Source organism: Pristiophorus japonicus, chromosome 17 (genome assembly GCF_044704955.1).
Source record: "Pristiophorus japonicus isolate sPriJap1 chromosome 17, sPriJap1.hap1, whole genome shotgun sequence".
NCBI classification, from domain to species: domain Eukaryota; kingdom Metazoa; phylum Chordata; class Chondrichthyes; family Pristiophoridae; genus Pristiophorus; species Pristiophorus japonicus.
The window spans coordinates 66,795,516-66,822,503 of NC_091993.1; the positions used below are offsets into that span (position 1 = coordinate 66,795,516).

General features: G+C 42.2%; 1 protein-coding gene across 4 annotated transcripts in view; it reads right to left on the reverse strand.

Annotated features, from left to right (window-relative positions):
* Window positions 1-2,892: 2,892 nt before the first annotated feature.
* Window positions 2,893-26,988, reverse strand: part of LOC139228201 (synaptonemal complex protein 1-like) — a 395,567-nt gene continuing 371,471 nt past the window's right edge. For all 4 annotated transcript variants that reach the window (XM_070859384.1, XM_070859385.1, XM_070859381.1 and 1 more), the window contains one exon: window positions 2,893-3,580. In XM_070859384.1, coding sequence (XP_070715485.1) covers window positions 3,440-3,580 — 141 coding nt within the window. In that variant the 3' untranslated portion in view covers window positions 2,893-3,439. The remainder of the gene's footprint in view (window positions 3,581-26,988) is intronic.

Genomic DNA, 26,988 nt, shown 5'->3' on the forward strand with positions numbered 1-26,988 from the left:
CAATAAGACTCAGACTGTTGTTAAGGTGTTAATGAGGGAAATTGTTCCTAGATATGAGATCTCAGCTAGACTGATGACCACCTATGTTCTTTCTCTGACTCAGGCTCTGCGACTAGTTCACAACCAGGTTCAAGATGCTCACCTCGACCTCCCAGTTTTACCCGAATTGTCCCTCGTGGCACCAGGGAAGTATGGATTCGGAAGGGATTAGAGCCACAATAGGAGGGGCCTTTTTAGGTGTCACTCACTACCCCCACTGCAGCCAAGGTTGAGGGGAAAAGTGCCTGGGTTCACCTGCACCACTGCAAGCTCATCACCATTTAAACAAATTTTGCTGGTTAGTCTAATTCCTCTTTCTGTTCCAGATCTCCTCTTCCCCATAGCTGAACAAGGCAGTTGAAGGAGGATCAGTTTGAACTTTTACCCGTAAGACAGCCAAATACACTGATGGAGACCTGAAGAAGGGAAACGGGAAAACAGAACTCTTTTTATCAGCTAAATAATTGGACTATTTATAAGATGAGACTGTGTCTGTATGCCACTGTCTGCATAATAGTGTTGATATGACAGTTTTGGTGCACGGGAAGGAAGACAAAGGCGAGAGCTCCATGTAAACACCTTTTTGTATATGTCTTACGTTTATGCGGAAAAAGGGCACTTCACTAGATGCTGGGTGTGTTCACATATCCCTTTTCATTCCAAAGGGGGAATTCCTTTGCGCACCGTTCCCCTGACCCTAACTGAGACTGTTAGATGGATTCAAAGAAACGATATTGGAACAGGTAGCTAACCGCACTGCTGAGGCTCTGGAGGGCATCACAGCTGAAATGGTAGCGATAAGGACCGTAGCATTACAAAACCGAATGGCCCTCGATTACCTGTTAGCTGAGAAAGGGGGAACGTGTGCCCTGATAGGATCTGAATGTTGCACTTACATTCCTGATAGTTCAGAAAACATAACCCACCTTGCCGATCACATAAGGAGGGAGGTGAAAAAGTTATCCACACCAGCAAAAGAACTTAGCAGGTTTGATTGGTTTCTGGGTGGATCTTGGAGATCCTATCTAATACATGGGGCAATTGTTCTCATCATAATAATTACCTGCTGTTTGATTGTTGGTTGCCTTAACCTCTGCTGTAAAGCAATGACAAGGTTAGCAGACCCTCTTGTGGTCAAGGGTTCCCGGGTTATGATCCAACAAACTAGAGAACTACTCAACAATGCAATACTCATAGAATGATCCTAAATGTTATCATAGAATGATAAAAGGGGGGATGTGGATATCTGAATGGAATATATGGAATTAAGGACAGTAAAGTAAACGGGATATATGAAAATGTATAAGCCATGGAAGAATAGCTGGGAGAATGTCAGATTGCAAATAGTGCAACATCAGCATAGCTAACAGTCTGTCTCAAGGTTTCAAGTCACTAATCCTGCCAATAATATATAATTGTAACATGAAATACATCTGCAGAATTGCAAGGTCTCAGTAAATAGTCACACCATTAGATTGAAACATTTAGAGGCAATACTTGAGCTTTCAAGAAGAACATCTCATATAGATTGACTAATGAGTGGCTGAGTTAGACTGTCAATCCATTTGTATTTTGTTATCTGATTTCAAAACTGTATAACTGTTAACGCTTTACGATGTAACTTCACCTATCCTTAGGGAGTGTGTACGCTCTATCCAGAGAGTATATCTTCTGTCTGATAGGTCTTACTGGCCGGTAATAAAGACTGCTTTGTTCAAAGCACAAGAGGTATTCGACTCAGTAATTTTACTGAACCAGATTGAAGTAAAAGAATCCAGGAATTAACACTATCCTGCTCACTATTTACCATGTTGCCAAGTTTTTTATCATCCGCAAACTTCAAAATTGTTCTCCTTATAAGTCCAGGTCATTATTGGGGTTGAATTCGCTTAAGTCCCGCTTTTATCATCGTAAGACTTTTAAAGGACAGAAAAATAATTTTTTTCAATAATGTAAACATTTAAAAACCTGTGAAATAAGGTAAGTTTATTTTTAAACCCTTTAAAATATGTAAATGTATTTTTCAAAAGATTAGATTTTTGTTGTAACTAATTAAATTCCATTGTGATTAATTTTAAATATGTGATATTTAAAAATATATATATTTTAAGTGTTTGTGTATTTTTGGGGGTATTCCCATTCATACTTATGGTGATTCCACATATATGGAACTCATCACAAGCATGAATGGGAATACTCCTACTTTGATTGGTTGGGCCGGCCCACGTGATTCCAGGGACTCCTGCGAAATGCTTCCATCCCTGGGATAAGTGGGCCTCTATGCAGGCCTACCCATAGAGGCCTAGGACCTCAAGTCTCCAAACATCCTGGGCCACCAAGTAAGTACGTAGATTTTTTTTAGATCGGAAATATCCGCCCGTGGGAAGCCTCCGACTGCAATTTCTGTCCCTATATGTAACAAGAAAAGCAATGGTGCTAATCTCTGGGGGATCCTACTGCATACTTCTCTCCAATCAGAAAAATTTGCATTCACCACTACTCTCTGCCTCCTATCCCTTAGCCAATTACATGTCCAAGTTAGCACCATCCCTTTAATACCATGTCCTTCTACTTTCCGAATAAATGTTATGTGGTACTTTATCAATTGCCTTTTGAAGGTCCATATATACAACATCTGCTACCTTCATTAACTGTTTCTGTTACTTCATCAAATAACTTTTTTAAGGTTGAGCGAGTGGAAGAAGGACTGAACTGCAGAGGATGCTGATTTGTGCACCACTGTCATCTGTTTGAAAGGACAGTGCTTTTTGACAGTATCACATAACAGTCACATAAAATCACATATTTAGCAATTTAAATAATTTTTAAAAATTAAAGTATGTTTTCCATTTATTAACATCTATGAATCTATGGTACACTACAAACATTCAAATATTTTAAGTTCAACACCTTTTGATATCATTGCCATTGCAGTATAGGTTAGCAACTGTTTCAGATGCAGAATCATCTCAGTCAGTAACAATTTATATTTGAATTTACTTTGAATTGGGATTTAACTGAACTATGCACTATAACAGAAACTCACCTATTAACATAGAAAACTGAGAGATGCAACCAACTTGTCCAATTGCAAACTGTAGCAATTGGTCAACAGACTCAATTATACATTCAGTTATATTGAGTAGACTCGGCCTATATTCTTTAGAGTTTAGAAGAATGAGAGGGGATCTAATTGAAACATACATATGATGCTGAAAAACCCAATAGATGGAGATTTGAAGATTTACATGTAAAATTAGAGCATCCTCCTCTTTTAACTGTAACAAAAAAATGAAATGATTTACCAATCAAAATATATGTGAATTTCCAGAATAAACAGGACTTTTCTGGGAAGTTTACTGAAATCAAAACAAAAACGCTAAATGATGTATAAATAAATTCAGAATATTTTCTCAGCTATTTTCATTCTTTTCTTTCTGCTTTCCTTTGTTACAGCTTCCCACCCAGCTTCTCGCATCTTTTTAACAGCAATCAGTTTGAGAGCACTGCCATAGGTTTTGGGCTTTGCTGGGCTGGTCAACTGAAAAAAATGAAAACGTGATTAGGAAAACACTGACCAAAATATTTATTATGTTAATACAAAGTTAATAAAAGAGTAACAACTGATTATAATAAATTGTATTGCCATTTACTAATGGTAGTGCTTGAACTTGCACATGCTCATCTTATAAGATTTTTTTCTTTTAGCAACATTTGCTATTTTAAATCAAATAACTTCAAGTTAAAACAGCTGTACAATGGCTTGTTTTTTTTCCTGTAGATTGAAAACAAAAGCTATGGGGAAGAGAATGCAGATTTCTGGCTGTAACTTATTACAATTAAGGATCTACAGCATTATTGACAAGGTATAAATTTAAAAGGATTAGGAAGACATAAAGTTGTTGAATTTCTGTGGAGGTTCTCCTGACCGTCGCTCTAACTTCAAAAGATCCACGGAAACCCCGCAGAAATGGCGTAAATGGCCTTTACGCTGGACTTAAATTTGAGAGTGTTACCACTAAGCTGAGGGGTTCAGTGGCAGCACACTTGCCTTTGAGTCAGAAGGTTCTAGGGTCAAACTCCCACTCCAGAGATTTGAGCACATAATCTAGGCTGATACTTCAGTCAACAGATTCAATTATATATTCAGTTATATTGAGTAGACTCGGCCTATATTCTCCAGCGTTTAGAAGAATGAGAGGTGATCTAATTGAAACATGCATATGATGCTGAAAAACCCAATAGATGGAGGATTATGTTTATGCAGATTTGAAAATTTACATGTAAAATTAGAGCATCCTCCTCTTTTAACTAATAAAAAAACTGAAATGATTTACCAATTAAATTATATTTGAATTTCCAGAATAAACAGAACTTTTCTGGGAAGTCCACTGAAATCAAAACAAAAAAGCTAAATGATATATAAATAAATTCAGGATGTTTTCCCCCCAAAAAAGTTTAAGTTTTGCCAGCATAACCTTTCAATTTGGAGCGACGCAGATGTCCTTATGCTCTGTGGGTAGAGCTTAAGGTCTGCGCTGAAAAACTGAGGTTGCCAGGGTAACCAGGGACACATTGAAGGACTGAGGCACAAATAAAGCACTTCCCCTTTGTAAAATAGATCACTAAGTGAGACTTGGGACAACAGACTGAAATCTCAATATATGAAACAATATGAAATTCCATTATTCCTTTTTAGCATTTATAGATTTTTACAGTGCCGGTACTGTTGCAATCCTGGGCCGAAAGATCCCCCCCGTTCCCCCGGTGCCGTGTCTTCAGCTCTGCTGAACCAATGGTATCTTCTCTCTGCCGATTTTCTCTCCTCTGCGCCAATTTCCTTAAGTGTAGGTAAGGTTTTCCAGAAGGGTACAGTGCGCCATTTTAGAAAAAAATCAGACTTGGCCAAACTCTCTTAAATGGCCAAAAATGGCGCAACCGGCAGGTTCCGCCCCCAGTGACGTAAAAAAATCGAGAACTAAAAAAAATCAGACGTACCTGCTTTAGAATGGCACAGAAATTTTGGCGAAGCTTGCAAATTTTAGTCTGCTCCAAAAAAAACCGCGCAGGCCAAAAAAAAGGCGCAGAATGGTGGCGAAAATTCAGCCCCATATGGTCTTACCACACCGTTAAAAATTCAATTACACTTAAATGGACAAACCCTAACTTTCTGCGTGCTTAGTGGGTATCGCAAAATCTGGACCAGTAAAGTAATAACGGCCCGGAATTTGCAGACGGGTTGATGGGAAACTGGCAGTGTTCGCTGTTATTACGCCTTTGAAACACACCGCAACTTTGGGATTTTGCACATGAAGTTGTAGTCCGCAATAACAGCTCCGAACAGGCTGCGTGTGTTACCCCCCACCCTAACAGAGCCAGCAATCAGTGAAGTCTCATAAATCATTAAAACTGACGAAAACAGCTCTTCTGCAATAAGTTAAATTCCCCACTAAAAGTTAGACCCAAAGGGATCAGGTGTAACTGGGGTTTTAACAGCGTATTGAGTGCTAAACAAATGTTAAAGGTCTGGAAAACTTATTTTAAAGTTGTGCAGTTCAAAATTTGCCCATTTTAATCAAAATTAAATTTTTATAAAACTTTTCAAAAATAATTTTTTAAGTTTGTGCATCTTAATTTTAGGTTTGCCTTTTTCCCTGTGAGAACCACAATCTTTCTTTTGCTCTCTCTTAACTATTTTTGAAAGTTTGGCCTAGAAATTTGGGTCGTTTGTGCAACGCCCCGTTTTCGCTCTGGAAACAAAAATCGGGACGCGCCCCCTGAAGCTGTGCGGGGTGATACTAGCGACAACTTCAGGGGATGTGAACCTGGCTGTAGACCGCTCGTGGGCGCTACTTAAAGGGGAGACAACAGCCATGTTAAAAAAAAATTGCTGCTTTTCTTCAGCACCCCATTGGCGCTGCGATTGCGGGGTCTATGCTGCAATCGTTCAGCGCAGCACTCTGCTGGAGTGCTGAGCTCTTAGCATTGCACCCCCGCTCTTTGGTGTTCCATGGAGGCCCGGTTCTTACATGTGAAGTTTGCAGCTCGGGCCCTTCCCTTTAATGAACGGGATAGCCCCTCCTACATGGCGGTGCTTCGCGACCCAGTGTGTAGCGCTGTGTTCTGCTCCCGACCCGTCCGTCTTACTACCGTCTCAGAAGGGAAGTGGAGCACGTTATTTTGTACTCCACTTTCTTTTGGAGGCGGTAACCCGAATTTTTCGAGCGGAGCGGGACTTTCCTTTCTGTCGCAGAATGTCCCGTCTCCCAGATGTTGCCACCCCCAGATGGGGCACAACGCAATTTCTATCCGTTAGAATTTTAAGGATTTACTCGCTTCTTTGTTCGCTGTCTGTGAGAATTCTGCCTTTTGATTGGCTGCTTAGACAGTCTGTTGACATCACAGTTCGAAAAGGGGATCCCCATTAAGTTCCGATGAATTAAATTCAAGCTTGGAAAACCCAAGTTCTCAACACAGAGATTGCGCGATCCTTGTGCTTAGCGTACTTTGGGGTCAACAGCGAACATCTTCGCTTCGCTGCTGACTGCAAATTCCGGTACTTAAAAATAAACACTGGAAGTGACACTAAGAAAAAAACTGTCTGTATAAAAAATCCACAAATGTTGAGAGAGGAAATAAAGGCAAATAGAAGTGTAGTCAAAAACATTGGAACCAGGAGTGAAAAGAAAATAGAAGAGCTATACTTACAAACAGAAAAACTGGAAGCTTCAGTAAAAATAATAAACAAAAACTGGGAATGGGAAATAAAAAATAAACACAAATACCAGAAGCAAGAGAACAAGAAACACAAAGAGCAAGGAGTATGTCCCAGAACAAAAATACAAACATCAGGGGTAGATTTGGGGTTTGGAATGGGGAGAAGATTCAGGTTGCAGAGAAATGAAATGCTCAGGATGCATGTATCGTCTTCACCACTCCTTGAGAATATGCCTTCAACCCCTATCCCACCACAATGTACATTTCATGTGGCCCTTATTCTATAGGTTGTGGGAAACCTAGAGGAAACCTGTCTTACAGTTTTATTGTGAAACTATTCTATTCACGCATATTCCTTTCATTTATTCCATATCTATATTTTTAAAATAATAAAGTTCAAATTTGTAATCTTCTATACTCAAGGGAATATAAACCTATTTGTGATATATTCACAGAGCACAAGTACACATAGCCCCTAACATGGCAGGCAGCTTTGTTGGAAGCCTCCGGAATCTGCCTGGTTCTGTTTATTATTAACTCTGCAGTTGCAGTACACAATACGTCCACAACCACAGTGTGGCGCTACAAACATTACAAGCTTACAGACATTACACTTCTCCCTCCTTAATGAAGAAGTTATAATAACAAACATCATACATAATTTTCATGATTATACATAACACAGGATATGGACCTTTTTTTTCCATATTTACAAATTTAACTTTACCATTTGTTTTCTGTTTCGAAGAGGATACCTTCGCTCTCGAACAGAACCTTCCAAACATGGTGTCGATTTCATACTCATTCGAGGCTCATCCTGAGGAACGTTTTCCTCCACGGAATTTCCTTGATTTTCATTTGAACTCACTCTAATTTCAGACTTTGTTTTCCTGACTCGGACTCAGACTTTCATTCTGATTCTCTCCTGGATTTGTTACCAGTACATTGGATTTAGGATTTGCTACTGGTGTATCAAAACTATCTGATGAGTCAGAAATAATTGAATCATTCCCACCTTCAACTCCTTCCATGTCTGTAGGTAAAATATGATCAATATGAACAAACCTAACCTGTCCATTATCAAACATCTTCACCAAATATGTGCAAGGACCACATATCTTCACCACTCTTCCTGGTAACCAATGTAACTATTTATGGTGATGGTTCTTCACTCTCACCTTCTGATTTAATTTCACACTTCTCTCTTTTACTCTACCTCTATCATGATTCTCTTTCTGTCTTAATTGTGTCGCTTCTACGGACTGTGCCAAATTTTTAACAATGAGAATCTGGCTCGTGGCTGTCATTGGAGAAACAACTCCGCTGGTGTTCTATCAGTAGTTGTATGAAGAGTATTTCGATATGTAATCAAAAAATTAGCCAATTTGTGATCCAATGACAACTGTCGTTTCCTTGGATTTGGATCTAACATTTGTTTTATGAGGGCACGTTTTACAATTTGTACAGTGCGCTCTGCTGCACCATTCGAAGCAGATGGTATGGTGGAACCTTGGTATGTTTCACACCATTTTTGCTCATGAATTGTGCAAATTCTTCTGAATGAAATTGTGGTCCATTATCCAAAACAATCTCTTCAAGGAGGCCAAATGAAGAAAATAATTTTCGTAAAATGTCCAATGTTTTACTTGTTGTTATTTTCCACATTGGAAACACCTCAATCCACTTCGAATGGCTATCAATCACAATGAACAATTATTGTCCTTCTAACTCAGCAAAATCAATATGTAGCCTTTGCCATACCCTGGGAGGCCATTTCCATGGCTGTAATGGTACTGGTGGTGGTTGCTTGCTTACCGATTGACATGTCGTACACTGACTCACGATGTACTCTATATCTTTATCAAGACCTGGCCACCATAAATAACTGCATGCAAAACTCTTGGTCAAGCACATTCCCAAGTGCTGATCATGGAGGTCTCCTAATAACTTGGACCTGAATTTATTTGGTATAACCACTCTTGCACCCCACATGATACAATCTTTATCGACTGATAATTCATTCCTACGAATGAAGAATGGATGTGTATCTTTGTCTGTTACCTGGTTTGGCCATCCATTTGCATTATAATTATACATCTTTGACATCACTGGGTCACGTTTGGTTGCTCTATCAATCTCTTCAGCTATGACTAGCAGTTCATCAATATATGAAAAATAAAACATCTCTTCCCTATCGGGTGTAACTTGTGATGGGGAAGGCAATCTAGACATTGCATCAGCATTACTGTGACCAGCTGATCGTCTGTATTCAATATCATATGTATATGCTGACAAAATCAAAGCCCATCTCTGCATTCGGGCTGCAGCTAATGCTGGAACTGGGGACTTTGGATGGAGGATTGTTGTTCGGAACTTATGGTCCGTAACGATGGTAAACTTATGACCATACAAGTATTTGTGAAACTTCTTGACCCCAAAAATTAATGCAAAAACTTCCCTTTCAATTTGTGCATAATTACTCTCACTGGCACTGAGAGTGCGTGAAGCAAAAGCAATTGGTCTCACCTCCCCACTACATGATACATGAGAGATCACTGCCCCAACTCCATATGGAGAGGCAGCACATGCTAGCTTAATCTCCTTAGATATGTCATAGTGAGCTAACATGGTGCTCTCTACCAATTTGCTTTTACACTCCTTGAATGCTGTATCGTATTCTTTTGACCACTTCCAAAGGCACCTGTTCTTTCAAAAGTTCATTCAGTGGATGTAATACTGTAGCCAAATTTGGTAGGAACTTCCCATAATAGGTCAAAAGACCCAAGAATGAATGAAGTTCAGTGACATTCCTGGGAGTGGGTGCATTTCTAATTGCATCCAGTTTTTCCATGGTTGGATGTAAACCATTTTTGTCCACTCTGTACCCTAAGTACTCCACTGAGTTTTTAAATAACTCACACTTACAAGCAGACACTCATACTCTGTGCTTCTCTAGCCATTTGAGGACTTCATTCAATATGTTATTATGAATTTGCCTATTTGGTGCTGAAATTAGTATGTCATCCAAATAACATACTACCCCTTCAATACCTTGCAAAATCTGGTTCATCAGTCCTTGGAATATGGCAGGGGTGGAAGACACTCCAAACGATAGCCTATTAAATTGATATCGGCCGAGATGAGTATTTATAGTCAAACATGACTTGGACTCCTCATCTAGTTCAAGCTGTAAGTAGGCATTCGTAAGATTCAGTTTTGAGAAGATCTGACCACCTGTCAGTGTTGTGAACAAATCTTCTATGTTTGGCAATATATTGGGGACATTACCCTTTAGAACCTGGTTTACGGTTACTTTATAATCACCACACAATCTTACCTTACCATCAGACTTAGGTACAACATCAATGGATGTAGCCAATTACATCGATCTATCTTACAAATAATGTTCTCAGTCTCTAGTCTTTTGAGTTCTTGCTCAACTTTCTCCTTGAGCGCATATGGTATGGAACATGGCTTGTAGTAAACCGATCTAGCGTCCTTCTGTACTCGACATGAAGCCTTGGATCGGACTGCCCGTTTCACAGAACACCTTCGGATACTTCTTGATAACCTCAGCCGTTGTTGAAAATGTCGCTTCCACACAGAAAATCTTACTCCAATCCAGCTTCAGTGAGCTCAACCAATTTCTTCCTAGTAAGGCAGACTTGTCTCCTTTCACTACTATTAGAGGCAAGTTCTGAAATTGATCTTTATACTTCACCGGTACGGTGATACGACCTACCACAGGAATTTTCTCTCCCGAGTAGCCTCGCAGCTCTAGCTTGGATTTCTCCAGTTGAAAATCACGCAATTTATCGAGGTACAGCGACTCCAATACTACACTCATGGATGCACCCGTGTCAATTTCCATTGGTATCTTGAATCCCGCAACATCTATGTGGATTTTGATGCTTTCCGAATCGCTGTACGTTAACCTCGTGCTCCTGATGACGTGTAACTCTGACATCTCCTCGTTGTTGTTCTTCCATGCTATGTAGTCTCTTGGGATTTCTACTCATAGCTTTGAACGCTGGACTCATAGCTTTAAAAACTGGTTTACCCTTCAGTCGGCATGTTTTCGCAAGATGCCCAGTCTTTCTGCAGAAGAAACACTCTGCCTTCACGTATGGACAACTTTGAGCAATGTGTTGTCCCAGACACCTATAGCATGACTTCGATGCTCTGTTAGAATTTCCAGTTTCTGAGACTTTGGGCCCCCACCATCTTTTACTTTGAACCTGCAGGTAATTTACCTCGGTTGACTGACGACTGTAATTATTATTTAATTCTCGGGAATATTGTTCGGCCATGCCCATGGACCTCGCTGTCTGACATGCAATCTCAAAGTCAAGTCATCCATCGTCAATAACTTCCTTCTGATCGCATCACTTTTCACCCCACAAACAAAACGATCCCGTAATGCTCGGTTTTAAAAGTTTCCAAAGTTACAATGCATCGATAGCTTTTTTAATGCTACGATGTAAATCACTGATACATTCATCAGTCTTTTGATTCCGAATCCCAAAACGATAGCTTGCAGCAATTTCTAACGGTTTGGGGTTATAGTGCTGCTCCAGTTTCATTAAAATCTCTTTAAGCGTTGTGTCCTTTGGCTCGTCAGGCACAAGCAGACTTACAAGGGTTTCGTACAATGCCGGACCCGCCTCCGATAAGAAGATCGCTTTCTTATGTTCCAACACAGCCCGGTTCTGGACTGCATTGTCTGGAACTTCGATTATGTTATTTGCAGTGAAATACATTTCTAGTCAATCCACATACGCTTTAAAATGTTTCTGGTCATGTCTATATTCCCCCAAATGTCCGATTACACCTGCCATTTTAATCTCTAGCTGTTCACACCGTGTGCTGTATTTTATCGCGGATTTTGTAGATTTTTTCCAAAGACTTCCAAAGTCTCTCTATCGGCTGGCTGAATCCTTCCCCAACAAAATTTAAGCTTTAAATCATCCGAACAATCCAATCTCATCGTCAAATGTGATATATTCACAGAACATAGCACACACAGCTCCTAACATGGCAGGCAGATCTGTCAGAAGCCTCCGGAATCTGCCTGGTTCTGTTTATTATTAACTTTGCAGTTGCAGTACACAATACGTCCACAACCACAGTGTGGAGCTACAAACATTACAAGCTTACAGACATTAAACTATTGTATGCAACTTGTCTTCATAATTTAACCCTTTTAGCCCAGATATCATTCTGATGAATCTGTGCTGCACCCCCTCCAAGGCCAATACATCCTTCCTGTGGTGTGATGCTCAGAATTGAATGCAGTGCAGGTATAATGTCCCAAAACCGGAAACCTTGGGACTGAGACCATTCTGGTTTTTGGGTTTTTCCAGATTTCGGAGAAGAAATCCGACATCCCGAATCCGAAACTCCTGGGCCGAGTCTCAGGTATTTCCAGATTTTGGAGAAGAAATCCGACGTCCCGAATCCGGAAAACCTTGGCCCGACATTCGTTTATTTCCAGATTTCATAGCCGAAAGTCCGACGGCCCAAATCCGGAAACCTCATGGATGATTTTCGGGTATTTCCGGATTTTGCAGACAATCCAATGTCCCGAATCCGGAAACCCTTGGGCCTAGTTTTGCGTATTTCTGGATTTTAGAGCATTACATCCGACGGCAACCTTGAGGCCGGGCCGGGCCACGCCTGGCCATGGCGGGCTGCGTATTTTTTTGGCTTCCTGCTTGGAAAAAGGTATGTACAGCTTAAAAGTCCGGTTTATGGGAAATATTTCCGGATTCTGGATGACTCTTGCAATCTGCACAATATCCGGTTATCAGACAATTACGGTTTTTAGAATTCCGGATTTCGGATGTTCTACCTGTACTCTAAATGGGATCTAACCAGAAATATATAACTGTAACATAACTTTCACTCCTTTGTATTCCAGTCCTCTTGACATAAAGGCAATATTCCATTAGTCTTTTAGATTATTTTTTGTACATGTCCATCGGTTTTAGTGATTTATGTACTTGAACCCCTAAATCTCTTTGCTCTTCCAGTTCCTAGCTTCTCACCATTTAGAAAATGCTCTGATCTATCTTTCTTAGGTCCAAAGTGGATGACCTCATACTTCCCCATGTTGAACTCCATCTGCTAGTTTTGCCCACTCACTTAATCTGTCAATGACCCTTTGCAACTTTCTTCATCCATCTACACTATTCACTATGCCAACTAACTTGGTGTTGTCAGTAAACTTGTTGCATGTGGGAGCTGGTTGATCCCATTGAGGTCTACAGCGACCACATCTGCAGCAAGTGTCTGTAACTCGAGGAACTTCGGCTCTGTGTTGATGAGCTGGAGTCCAAGCTGCAGACACTACGGCACATCAGGGAGGGGGAGAAGTATCTGGACGCTATGTTCCAGGAGGCACTCACACCCCTTAGATTAATTAATTCAAATTTTATCTGTGGTCAGGGACAGAAGGGTATGACTACAAGTAAGGAAGGAATGGGGACCCAGGTGGTAGTGATGGAGGAGCCTCAGCCCTAGCACTTGCCCAGCAGGTTCGAGGTTCTTACTCCCTGTGTGGACGACAGCAGGGACTGCAGGGAGGATGAGCAAATTGACCACAGCACTGTGGTACAGGGGGCCATTCAAGTGGGGGAAGTAATAAAAAACATTGTAATGATAGGGGACAGTATAATAATGGGGATAGATACTGTTATCTGCAGCCAAGAGCGTGAGTCCCAAAGGCCGTGTTGCCTACCCAGTGCCAGGGTTAAGGCCATCTCCTCTGGGCTGGAGAGGAACTTGGAGTGGGAGGGGAAAGATCCAATTGCGTGGTCCACGTAGATACCAACGACATAAGTAGGATAAAGAAAGAGGTTCTGCTGAGGGAGTATGAGCAGCTAGGGGCCAAATTAAAAAGCAGAACCGCAAAGGTAATAATCTCTGGATTACTACCCGAGCCACGAGCAAATAGGGTAAATATGAGCAGAGAGTTAAACACGTGACTCAAAGGCTGGTGTGGGAGAAATGGGTTTTGGTTCCTGGAACACTGGCACCAGTACTGGGATAGAAACATAGAAACATAGAAAATAGGTGCAGGAGTAGGCCTTTCGGCCCTTAGAGCCTGCACCGCCATTCAATGAGTTCATGGCTGAACATGCAACTTCAGTACCCCATTCCTGCTTTCTCGCCATACCCCTTGATCCCCCTAGTAGTAAGGACTACATCTAACTCATTTTTGAATATATTTAGTGAATTGGCCTCAACAACTTTCTGTGGTAGAGAATTCCACAGGTTCACTACTCTCTGGGTGAAGAAGTTTCTCCTCATCACGGTCCTAAATGGCTTACCCCTTATCCTTAGACTGTGACCCCTGGTTCTGGACTTCCCCAACATTGAGAACATTCTTCCTGCATCTAACCTGTCTAAAATCATCAGAATTTTAAATGTTTCTATGAGATCCCCTCTCATTCTTCTGAACTCCAGTGAATACAAGCCCAGTTGATCCAGTCTTTCTTGATATGTCAGTCCCGCCATCCTGGAAATCAGTCTGGTGAATCTTCGCTGCACTCCCTTAATAGCAAGAATGTCCTTCCTCAAGTTAGGAGACCAAAACTGTACACAATACTCCAGGTGTGGCCTCACCAATGCCCTGTACAACTGTACTCCCTGCCCCTGTACTCAAATCCCCTCGTAATGAAGGCCAACATGCCATTTGCTTTCTTAACCGCCTGCTGTACCTGCATGCCAACCTTCAATGACTGATGTACCATGACACCCAGGTCTCATTGCACCTCCCCTTTTCCTAATCTGTCACCATTCAGATAATTGTCTGTCTCTCTGCTTTTACCACCAAAGTGGATAACCTCACATTTATCCACATTATACTTCATCTGCCATGCATTTGCCCACTCACCTAACCTATCCAAGTCACTCTGCAGCCTCATAGCATCCTCCTCGCAGCTCACACTGCCACCCAACTTAGTGTCATCCGCAAATTTGGAGATACTACATTTAATCCCCTCATCTAAATCATTAATGTACAATGTAAACAGCTGGGGCCCAGCACAGAACCTTGCGGTACCCCACTAGTCACTGCCTGCCATTCTGAAAAATATCCATTTACTCCTACTCTTTGCTTCCTGTCTGCCAACCAGTTCTCAATCCACATCAGCACAATACCCCCAATCCCATGTGCTTTAACTTTGCACATTAATCTCTTGTGTGGGATCTTGTCGAAAGCCTTCTGAAAGTCCAAATACACCACATCAACTGGTTCTCCCTTGTCCACTCTACTGGAAACATCCTCAAAAAATTCCAGAAGATTTATCAAGCATGATTTCCCTTTCACAAATCCATGCTGACTTGGACCTATCATGTCACCTCTTTCCAAATGCACTGCTATGACATCCTTAATAATTGATTCCATCATTTTACCCATTACCGATGTCAGGCTGACCGGTCTATAATTCCCTGTTTTTTCTCACCCTTCTATTTTAAAAAGTGGTGTTACATTGGCTACCCTCCACTTGATAGGAACTGATCCAGTCTATGGAATGTTGGAAAATGACTGTCAATGCATCCGCTATTTCCAAGGCCACCTCCTTAAGTACTCTGGGATGCAAACCATCAGGCCCTGGGGATTTATCGGCCTTCAATCCCATCAATTTCCTCAACACAATTTCCCGATTAATTAGGATTTCCCTCAGTTCCTCCTTCTTACTAGACCCTCTGACCCCTTTTATATCCGGAAGGTTGTTTGTGTCCTCCTTAGTGAATACCGAATCAAAGTACTTGTTCAATTGGTCTGCCATTTCTTTGTTCCCCGTTATGACTTCCCCTGATTCTGACTGCAGGGGACCTATGTTTGTCTTTACTAACCTTTTTCTCTTTACATATCGATGGAAGCTTGTGCAGTCCGTCTTAATGTTCCTTGCAAGCTTCCTCTCGTACTCTATTTTCCCTGCCCTAATCAAACCCTTTGTCCTCCTCTGCTGAGTTCTAAATTTCTCCCAGTCCCCGGGTTCGCTGCTATTTCTGGCCAATTTGTATGCCACTTCCTTGGCTTTAATACTATAAGAGGGAGCTGTTCTGTTCGGACGGGCTCCACTTAGACTGTGCTTGGACTAGGGTCCTGGCAAATCAAATAACTAGGGCTGTAAAGAGGGCTTTAAACTAAATAGTGGGGGGGCGGGAGGTCGCAGCGTTCAGCTGAACGAAAATTTAAGAAGTCAAAGAATATGAAGAAGGCAATAGAGCAGGGTAGAACTGGGGGAAATGAAAACCAGAGCGTGACAGGAAGGGACAGAATGTATAAACATAAAAGTGAATCAGAAGGTGGGGTCAAAGCAGGGAAAAAGGGTAAAAAAACTAATTTAAAATCTCTTTATCTGAATGCACGCAGCATTCGTAACAAAATAGATACAAATGGGTATGATCTGATAGCCATTACAGAGAATGCAGGGAACTAAATATGATGGGGTATTTGACAATTCGGAAGGACAGACAGTAAGGAAAGAGAGGTGGGTTAGCTCTGTTAATAAAAGAATGAGATCAGTGCGTTGGTGAGAAATTATATTGGCTTAGAAGATCAAGATGTTGAATCAGTTTGGGTGGAAATAAGGAATAATAAGGGGGAAAAAGTCGCTGGTGGCCGTTGTCAACAGGCCCCCTGTAAGGGATAGAGTTGTAGCAGGCAAAGAGCAGACAGATTGGTGGTCACAACACAATGCTGAAGGTAGTGAACTGATCAGTATTAGGAGGGTCTGAGGAATCGGTGATGGTATGGATTATAATTGCCTATTGTATGTAACACTTGCTTTTTTAAGTATTCATCCTTAACCTTGGTAACACATAACAAAACAGCAGAAGTCAGCAGTTACAATTTTGATTAGAAGTCTCTGAGGAAGAGATAAGAAAACCAATATTTTGGAACAGTTACTTCAGGAGTCATATAGATTATGGCAAAGTGCAAATCACGGAACAAACACAATTAACATATGATGGGAGATGGACAATGGCATGTACCACTCAGAGCTAGTCTGTATAAGAGACGACAATGTAATTCCGCTGATAGCAATAGACCTATCAATGATTTTGTAGGAGGGTAGCTGCTCTCTAAAACCTGTATAAATTATGCTTGAAACCTCTTGTATTTTGAAGGTTCCACGATTGAACCCTCCCTTGCATTTGCGCAAAATAAAGCCGGTTAAACTGAAGGTTTCGTTTGTTTAATTCTGTGGTCAATATACGGAGGGCGAAGGGCGAGGTGTCGATTACCTATATCAGGTAGTCCGCCTCAAGGGAGAGAAGTCTTCCTTTTACCCCAACACCCCCTAACAGTAGCTACACTGTTGGACAGAGGATAAATCAAGAAATAATGGAGGTTTGTAAAAAAGGAACGGCAATAGTCATGGAGATTTTAACTTCACATTAGTTGGACAAAGCAAATTGTATGCAGTATTCCAGGTGTGGCTTCACCAATACCCTGTATAACTGTTGCAAGACTTCCCTGCTTTTATACTCCATCCCCTTTGCAATAAAGGCCATGATTCCATTGGCCTTCCTGATCACTTGCTGTACCTGCATACCAACCTTTTGTGTTTCATGCACCAGGTCCCACTGTACTGCAGCACTTTGCAATTTTTCTCCATTTAAATAATAACTCCAGGAATAAGTGACCATAACATGGTTGAATTTCAAATTCAGTTGGAGGGTGAGAAAGTTGGATCTCTAACCAGTGTCCTAAGCTGAAATGAAGGAGACTTTAAAGTATGAAGGCAGAGTTGGTTGAAGTCGACTGGGAAAATAGATTACAGGGTGGGATGGTTGATGAACAGTGGCAGACATTTAAGGAAATATTTCCTAACTCTCAACAAAAATATATCCCAATGCAAAGGAAAGGTTGTAAGAGAAGGGATAACCATCCGTGGCTAACTAAGGAAATAAGGGATGGTATCAAATTGAAAACAAGGGCATATAATTTGGCCAAGACTATCGAGAGGCCAAAGGATTAGGAAACTTTTAAAAGCCATCAAAGAATGACTAAAGAAATAATAAAGAGAGGGGAGATAGATTATGAAAGTAAACTAGCACGAAATATAAAAACAGATAGTAAGAGTTTCTACAGGTACATAAAAAGGAAAAGAATGGCTAAAGTAAATGTTGGTCCCCAAGAGGATGAGACTAGGGAATTAATAATGGTGAACAGGGAAATGACAGAGACTTTGAATGAATATTTTGTATCAGTTCTCACAGTAGAAGACACTAAAAACATCCCAATAGGTGTTAATCAATGGGCTATAGGGAGGGAGGAATTTAATACAATCACTATTACTAAAGAAATAGGATTCAGTAAAATAATGGGATTAAAAGTGGACAAGTCCCCTGGACCTGATGGCTTACATCCTAGGGTCCATAAAGAAGTGGCTGCAGAGATAGTGGATGCATTGGTTATAATCTACCAAAATTCCCTGGATTCTGGGGCGGTCCCAGCGAATTGGAAAACCACAAATGTAACGTCACTATTTAAAAAAGGAGGCAGACAAAAAGCAGGAAACTACAGACCAGTTAACCTAACATCTGTCGTTGGGAAAATGCTGGAGTCTATTATTAAGGAAGCAGTAACAGGACATTTGAAAAAGCATGATTCAATCAAGCAGAGTCAGCATGGTTTTAGGAAAGGGAAATCATGTTTAACAAATTTGCTGGACTTCTTCAAGGATGTAATGAGCAGGGTGGATAAGGGGGAACCAGTGAATGTGGTGGTATTTGGATTTTCAGAAAGCATTCGATAAGGTGCCACACAAAAGGTTACTGCACAAGATAAAAGTTCATGGGGTTGGGGGTAATATATTAGTATGGTTGGAGAATTGGCTAACTAACAGAAAACAGAGAGTTGGGATAAACGGATCATCTTCCGCTTGCCAAACAATAACTAGTGGGATGCCGCAGGGTTCGGTGCTGGAGCCTCAACTATTTACAATCTATATTAATGACTTGGATGAAGGGACTGAGTGTAATGAAACCAAGTTTGCTGATGATACAAAGATGGGTGGGAAAGCAAATTGTGAGGAGGATACAAAAAATCTGCAAGACAGGCTAAATGAGTGGGCAAAAATTTGGCAGATGGAGTATAATGTAGGAAAATATGAGGTTATCCACTTTGGCAGAAAAAATAGAAAAGCAGATTATAATTTAAATGGAGAAAATTTGCAAAGTGCTACAGTACAGAGGGACCTGGGATTCTTGTGCATGAAACACAAAAGGTTAGTATGCAGGTACAGCAAGTAATCAGGAAGGCAAATGGAATGTTGGCCTTTATTACAATGGGGATAGAGTATCAAAGGAGAGAAGTTCTGCTACAACTGTGCAGGATATTGGTGAGGCCACACCTGGAGTACTGCATACAGTTTTGGTTTCCATATTTAAGGAAGGATCTACTTGCATTGGAGTATATTTCCACTCATAGAGGAAACTAAAACTTGGGGGCATAGTCTCAGAATAAGGGGCCGCCCATTTAAAACTGAGATGAGGAGGAATTTCTTCTCTCAGAGAGTTGTAAATCTGTGAAATTCACTGCCCAGAGAGCTGCGGAGGCTGGGTCTTTGAATATATTTAAGGAAAGATAGACAGAACTTTGAGCGTTAAGGGAATAAATGATTATGGGAAGCGGGCAGGGAAGTGGAACTGAGTCCATGATCAGATCAGCCATGATCTTATTAAATGACGGAGTGGGCTCGAGGGGTCAAATGGCTCACTGTGCTCCTATTTCCTGTGTTCTTATATACAGCTTTCTATACCTTCATCAAAGTCATATAGAAATATCATGAAAATCTTGGGGACATCACTAGTCACATCTGTTATATTCAGAATAAATCCACAAGGACTATATTGCAAGCTCAAACTGTTGTGACCTTGGTCTCTTTATTCAGACTGCGGAGTGGGGAAGCAGCATAGTGAATCACCTTTTATACCTCCTTGTCCCAGGGGACTCTTAGGTCTCCCACAGGTGTGCCTCCTAGTGGCAAGTCTTACATTTTTGTAAGGTTTACATGCATACATAACAACATCCTGCCAATTTGAGTACATCCCCATTTAACCCTACTCTCTGGGGCTGAAATTCACCGTCCCCGAAGGAACGGCTACCGTGGAGTTTGGCGGCAGATCGAAAAAATTGAATGGCCACCACAGGTTCCCTTCCTGAGCCATATTCAGCTCGGGGTGGAGGGGGGAATTTGAGCAGTGTGCACCTCCGTCAGACACAGCGGGGTGAAGCAGCAGTAAAGGAGGGTTTCCCGCGGTGAGGTAATCAGCGGGCGGGCCACTGGAAAACGGCCACCACAGCGATTTTCTGCTACAAAAAGGTAGGACTTCTTCAGGCAGTGTCCCCGCGAGGTATTTGAGTCGGTGCTCGAAAGCAACACCGCTGGAGTTTTGCCGCGATCAGGGCCCTTGGGTACGAAAATAGTTTTATTAATTTTAGTGTTTTTATTTCAAATTCCATTACCCGCAGTATTTAGCTTTTCATATAGTTTTATTAATTATTAGTGTTTTTATGTCATATTCTATCATCTCAGTATTTTGATTTTTAAATAGTTTTATTAATTGTTTTGGCTCCATTAAACCTGGTGAATGCTACTCAGAGGTTTTCACATACTTCTGAACAACTTTCAGGACTGACTCTTTAGTGGAGGCCTATGGGCTACAGAGACCTGCTTGGCAGGGTACACTTGAGATGGGAGCAGTGTTGAGAGGGCGACATCTGGTACACCTGCTCAGAAGCAGGGCGGCACGCAGGAGAAGGCGTCACCATCAGCACCGTGAAGAGAGGCAGTGGGCAAGGGAGGCAGCATCCATGATTCGTTCATTCTGCTCCAGACCAGTGTGCCCACTGTCTTCACTGGCCCGAATCAGGATTGTGGCTAAGAGATATCCCCTGTTCACTTGGCTGCTCACTCCATTGCGGAGCCCCAGGACAGCGCCAGAGCATGCATACAATGACGCTCATTGTGCCAGTAGGTGCATCATCGAGCAGTGCATAAGCATTCTTAAGCAGAGGTTCTCATGCCTGGACCACTCTGGTGGCACCGTGCAGTACTCTCCTCAATGGGTCTCCATAATTGTCATGGTCTGCTGCATGCTGCACAACCTGGCCATCATGAGGAGACAGCCACTGGAGGTCGAGTCAGCAGTATCACCTGAGGTGGAGGAGGAGGAGGTGCAGGAAGAGGAGGAGCAAGATCCCTGTCACCCCAGAGCTAGAAGGTGTCGACCCATTGCCACCCTGGAAGGGCTGGGTGCTGACTGGCCAGCACCCTTCTGGGAGGGTGTGTCCTCACATATATGGAGGTGCCTGACACCTCCCCTGCAATCTCCCTCCATGCATTATGTACTGGCGGTCTGCCAGGTCTCCCAACATCAGGAAACAGTATTCTTCTTCTGTCATCCACACTGTCCATCAGTATCTCCCACTCCATATCAGTGGACCTGTTGGCTCTCCTTGCACCTCTTACACCAGCCATCCTTTCAAATTCCTTCCAAACTCCTTCCCCCCTCAGGGCCTTGCTGAAAACCCTGGCTGACTCTTTGAAACCTTTACCTGCATGTTGAATTTCTCAGTAGTGATAATGCTCAAATTAAGACAGCCACACCGCTGAAAGATCCACTTTGGAAGGGTTCATTAGCGTTGGAACCCATTTGTTCACTTTTGGATCTGAATATGGGGTGGTTCAGCCGTGTACGGCCACGAAAATGTGGGAGGGGCACCAGCTTTCCGGCGGTACTGAATTTCCGGCCCTCTGTCTCCTACTCCTGACCAATTCCCTACCCATGTCAATAGGTTGCCTCCAATTCTATGTTTCTCATTTTTGTTAACAGTCTCTTATGTGGAACCTTTTAAATGCTTTCTGGAAATCCATATAAATAACATTTGTAGACACTCCCTTATCTACCATGTTAGTTACTGTCTCAAAAAATTCAACTAACACCTTTTACACGTCTATGCTGGCTCTCTCTGATAGTAACTTGCCCAAAACAGACGTTAGACTAATAGGCCTATAATTTCCTAGTTTATCTCTCCTACCTTTCTTAAAGAAAAGTGACATAACTTACAAGCCAAGGCGACAACTTCTGAAGTAAGAAGTTTTGAAAAACTCTTCCTTCTAATAATATTCATACAAACAAAAGTAACCCTGCTGAAAGATTGTCACAATCATATATTAATTGGATTCTATTTATATAATATATAATTACTGTTACACGTATTGAAAAAAATTAACCCAAAAATGTTGCATGAGATGCAGAGGTGTAGGGCATCATCAATTGCACACATGTAGCCATCAGGGCACCCCATCGTCACCCAAGAGTCTTTGTGAACCGCAAGGGCTTCCACTCCCTCAATGTGCAATCATAGGAAGATCGTCATGCATGTGTGTGACAAATTCCCTGGCAACTGCCATGACTCTTTGATCCTGCATCCGTCTACCCTCCCTCAGTTCTTCACACCTCCAAACAGACTCTCCGGCTGGGTGCTTGGAGACAAGCGCTATCCACTGAAGAAGTGGCTCATAACACCCTTGAGGAGATCAATTACTGAGGCCGAGGATATAATAAAAGCCACATGTCTACCAGATGTGTAATAGAGCAGACAATAGGCAAGTTGAAAATGCGCTTCGCAGACAGCCTTGACAGATCTGGAGGAGCCCTTCAGTACGCACCAGCCATGATTTCCAGAATCGTTGTGGTCTGCTGCTAGCTGCATAACATAGCACAGTAGCGAGGATTAATGCTGCATGAGGTGAAAGGCTCTGAGCGCACAGTCTCTTCAGAGGAGGAGGAGGAGTATCAGCTGGAAAATGAGGAAGGGGAGCAGAAGGAACCCGAGGTCCAGATCCCATCAGCACTGGGGCACATTGCTGCCTGGGAGACCAGGGATGGCCAGATTTACCTAACCTCAGGCCTTATACCCATATGGTTGCCAAAAGCTGCGCTAGGTTCCTACCACCACAAGTAACATCATAAAGCATCCTTATAATGACCAAGCCATTCCTTTCACACTGACCACCATTGCTAGAGGTAACGTTATGTCTCACCATTCACTCCAACTCACTAAGGCACTTCCAAAGTTGCAGACAAAATTGGCCATTATTGTAAAATGGTGAAAATAAATATTTTTATCTGTGCCATCAGAGGAATGGAAGCTTAACACAAACATTTATTAAAACACCCAAGTGCTTACACTTGTGCATCTACTTGTGTGTCACCTTTCTCTTATGCATGCTTCTACAAGGTGCAACCCCTATGTCTTCAGCAGAGGTAGAGGCAGCCTGCTCACTTCCTTGCTACGACTGCATAGACACTTTTGGCAGACATCCTCTGGATCTTGGAGCCTGTGATGGCCCCACCAAAGTCTATTCCTGCTCCAGGAGGCATGTGGGGCTCTGACTGAGGGGGTGGCAACAGGGGAGAAGTGTGAGCATTTTGAGAGGAGCCCCAACTTTCATGTCCCCATTCACATTCATCCCTCTTATGGATCACCCACAGTTGCCTGCTAGCAAATGCTGTAGAGCACCTTACTGCTCAGCAGTGGGGCCATGAGTACCCAAGTCAACAGTGACATCCCTCCTACTGAGGAGGTTTATGAGCCTCTGCCTTCTATTCTCCATAGAGACCATGTGCTCATGTGAGTGGTGCATTGCTGCTCCAGGCAGGTGGCCATCCTTTCCATGGAAGAGCCTACAGTCGCCATCGCCTGCGACACGGTGGTGCTCATGTTGGAGATGGACTCCTCCATTCTCTGCACATTTTCAGACAGCATGATTACAAAACTTGTCCAAGTCCCCGGCACTTCTTGCTGCACCTCCAGGATCATCTTCTTTCTCGATGACCCTTGAGGCTCAGCATTTGCATGCAGCTGAGCAGAGCTGGGAGTGTCCTGTGCTCTCTGGCGAGGATTCTCCACTGCTGTTCCTGACTCCACCATCTCCTCTTGTTGGCTTGTGTATCACCAGGTGACAACACTACTCTATCTTGCGTAGGATCCACCAAGGTGTGCATACCTGCGCTGGTGTTGGGTGCGCTTATTCTACCGATGGTGCGCCCTCAGAGGCTGGAAGCTCTGAGGAGTCGTCTTTCTCCTCCTCCTGGACAGTGAAGGGATGGGTCTCTTGATGGACATGTTGGAGAGTAAAGAGATGATTATGAAATGTCATATCAACAATGGGTAAAGATACCATTATTCAGATGATGAACGTTCACTGGCTGCTGACATAAATCCCCATGTATGCCATGTGGCTGTATGAGATGTAATTCTGTCACCGCGATGCTGACATGTCCCCCTCTCTCCGACTCCCACCGTCAGCTGCTCTGCAACTCCTGATATGTCCAGGGTGATCTCCTCTGCTGCAGTTTACGTAGCCAATGATGGAGGGCCACCTCCGGTTCTCTCCCTCTTTCTCTTATTGTGGGTTCTCTTCTCCTGCAAGGAGGAAAAGAAAAGAGGTTTGAGTGAGAGTGATGGAATGAGTGGAAGGAATGGATGGGTTACATCTGTAGAGGGTGACAATGAAGGTGTAGGGTGCGAATGCCAAATGGCCTCCTTGTGTGGTGTTTGTTGGTATGATTGTATAAGGATGAGGGCGAGTGTGAGGGATGGTTAGTCAAATGGGGATGTGATATGGATAGAGAGTGATGGGTTGATGTGCAAGGTATGTTGGTGTGAGTAATGATGTGCAGGAGTATTCTTGGGAAGGCAAAGTGATGGGAATGTGATAAGAGGCACAGTGAGTTGAAGTTGAGTGTGGCTTTGCACTCACCTTTCCTTCTAGTCTTGGATGAGATGCAATGTCTTCCAATTAAACAAAGACTGTATCCTCACTATCGATTCCATCTCATTTCTTGGCCACTGTCTCAGGTTGAACCAAACTGTTTACAACCTTGGCATCCTATTTGATTCTGAACTGAACATCCTACACTGTATCATCTCTATTCAAATGACTGCCTATTTCCATCTCCATAAGCCAGCCTTCCGACATATAGGCTCTGCACTTGGGAATTTCCTGCCCAAAGCTCTCTGTTGCTCCACCTTCCTCTCTTTCTTGAAGACCCCCTTTAAAACCTACCTCTTTCACTAAACTTTTAGTCACTTACCCTAATATTTCTTTCTATGGCTCGGTGTCTGTTTTTGTCTGATTAGCTTCTGTGAAGCACCATGATATTTTTTCTATGTTAAAGGTGTTATATAAATAAAAGTTGTTCTTGTTTTATTATTGGTATCTCAGTATTCTCCCTATATTCTCCTTATTTTAAAATCAAGACTTACTAAACAATTGTCTATTCCAATTCTTTCTTTCCCTCCATCTCAAAACTATGGAACTTCTCATTTCAGTCTTTACTTCCTCCTCTAATCTTCATACTTTGAAAAAAAACACTTCTTAGCATCAATTAATTCCTTGATTGATTTCATTTTTCCATTCTTGGCTTCCATTTTTTATCCATATATTCAATCTGTGATGCAACTTGGGACATTTTTCCAAGTTAAAGGAGCTATATAAATGCAAGTTGTTATTCTTTTCAACTTTGGAGTTGTCCTGCATGTCCTCCTATGGCCCTTTGTTTCGGTCTCTCAATTAAAAATAAATTGGGATAAATGCTGTAGAACATAAGAACATAAGAAATAGGAGCAAGAGTTGGCCATTCAGCCCTTCGAGCCTGCTCCACCGTTCAATAAGATCATGGCTGATCTTCTACCTCAACTCCACTTTCTTGCACTATCCCCATATCCCTTGATTCCCTTAATATCCAAAAATCTATCGATCTCTGTCTTGAATATGCTCAATGACTGAGACTCCACAGCCCTCCGGGGTAGAGAATTCCAAAGATTCACCATCCTCTGAGTAAAGCAATTTCACCATTTTGCTGGAGGAAAAGGGGAAAAGAGAAAGTGGAAGGTCTAAAGACCATGAATTAATGACATCATCGCCATGCGTGCGCTGTGCCGGTGCGCTAATCGCGGGTTGATGTGGCCATCGTACCCGTGCGCTAACTCAGTATGTGGTGATTTTTACAACCCTAGCCCCTTAGGGCTATCCCAGATAAGAACATAAGAAATAGGAGCAGGAGTAGGCTATTTGCCCCCTCGAGCCTGCTCCGCCATTTAATAAGATCATGGCTGATCTGATCATGGACTTAGCTTCACTTTCCTGCCCGCTCCCCATAACCCTTTATTCCCTTATCGCTCAAAAATCTGACTATCTCCGCTTTAAATATATTCAATGACCACAGCTCTCTGGGGCAGAGAATTCCACAGATTTACAACCCTCTGAGTGAAGGAATTCCTCCTCATCTCAATTTTAAATGGGCGGCCCCTTATTCTGAGACTATGCCCCTTAATTTTAGTTTCCCCTATGAGTGGAAATATCCTCACTGCATCCACCTTGTCGAGCCCCCTCATTATCTTATATGTTTCGATAAGATCGGGCATACTCCTCAAATGTTCACTCTCAACTTAAGGTTGAGGTAGCCAAATGCTAAAGACGCTGAATGGGTCTGAAGGTCCGGTTTACAGACCTCCAAGTAGCTCTTTTTAGCAAGTTTCAGCCAGATTGTCATGTCCCGTATTTTGTAAGGGTCTGGGAGGGGTCTCTCTTCAGTAATGCACCACTTCACCAAAAGAGTGTACGGAGATCTGGTTTCGTGAGTTAATGATACAGAATACTATGAGAGACAATTCTAAAATGTATAGAGGTTTATTAAAGAACTGATCTGCAATTTACAGTTGGTGAGTCAGTCAATCGCAACGTTAACAGTTCTTAAAAAAGATGAAAAATACAATTTTTTTTCTAGTGGAGAATATATCTTTTAAATCTAAACTTAGTTACAGTATTGCAGTTCTTAAAATTGTTTAAGCAGGATATCCATCAATTATCAAGGTAGCATTTACCTTAAATCCTCGAGTAGTAGAAGACTATAGAGCAGGCATGATGCCTTCTGCCTTGCTCTGATTGTCGAGAGACGGTTATTCCCATTTAAGCGAGTCTAAAAAACTCATCCGAGCTCTTAATAGTTATACTCTTCTCGGTTGTTTTTTTTGCTAGCCACAAATGCCTTTTGTTGATCAAGTTAAGCAAAGCGAATTATTTTTTAGCTGACTGTTGCATTCAGCATTCACTGTATCAACAGATGGCCATTGTGATATTACCATCTATGGTCAAAGGACAGATACCATTTGTTTGTGCGATGGGCACTTGACTG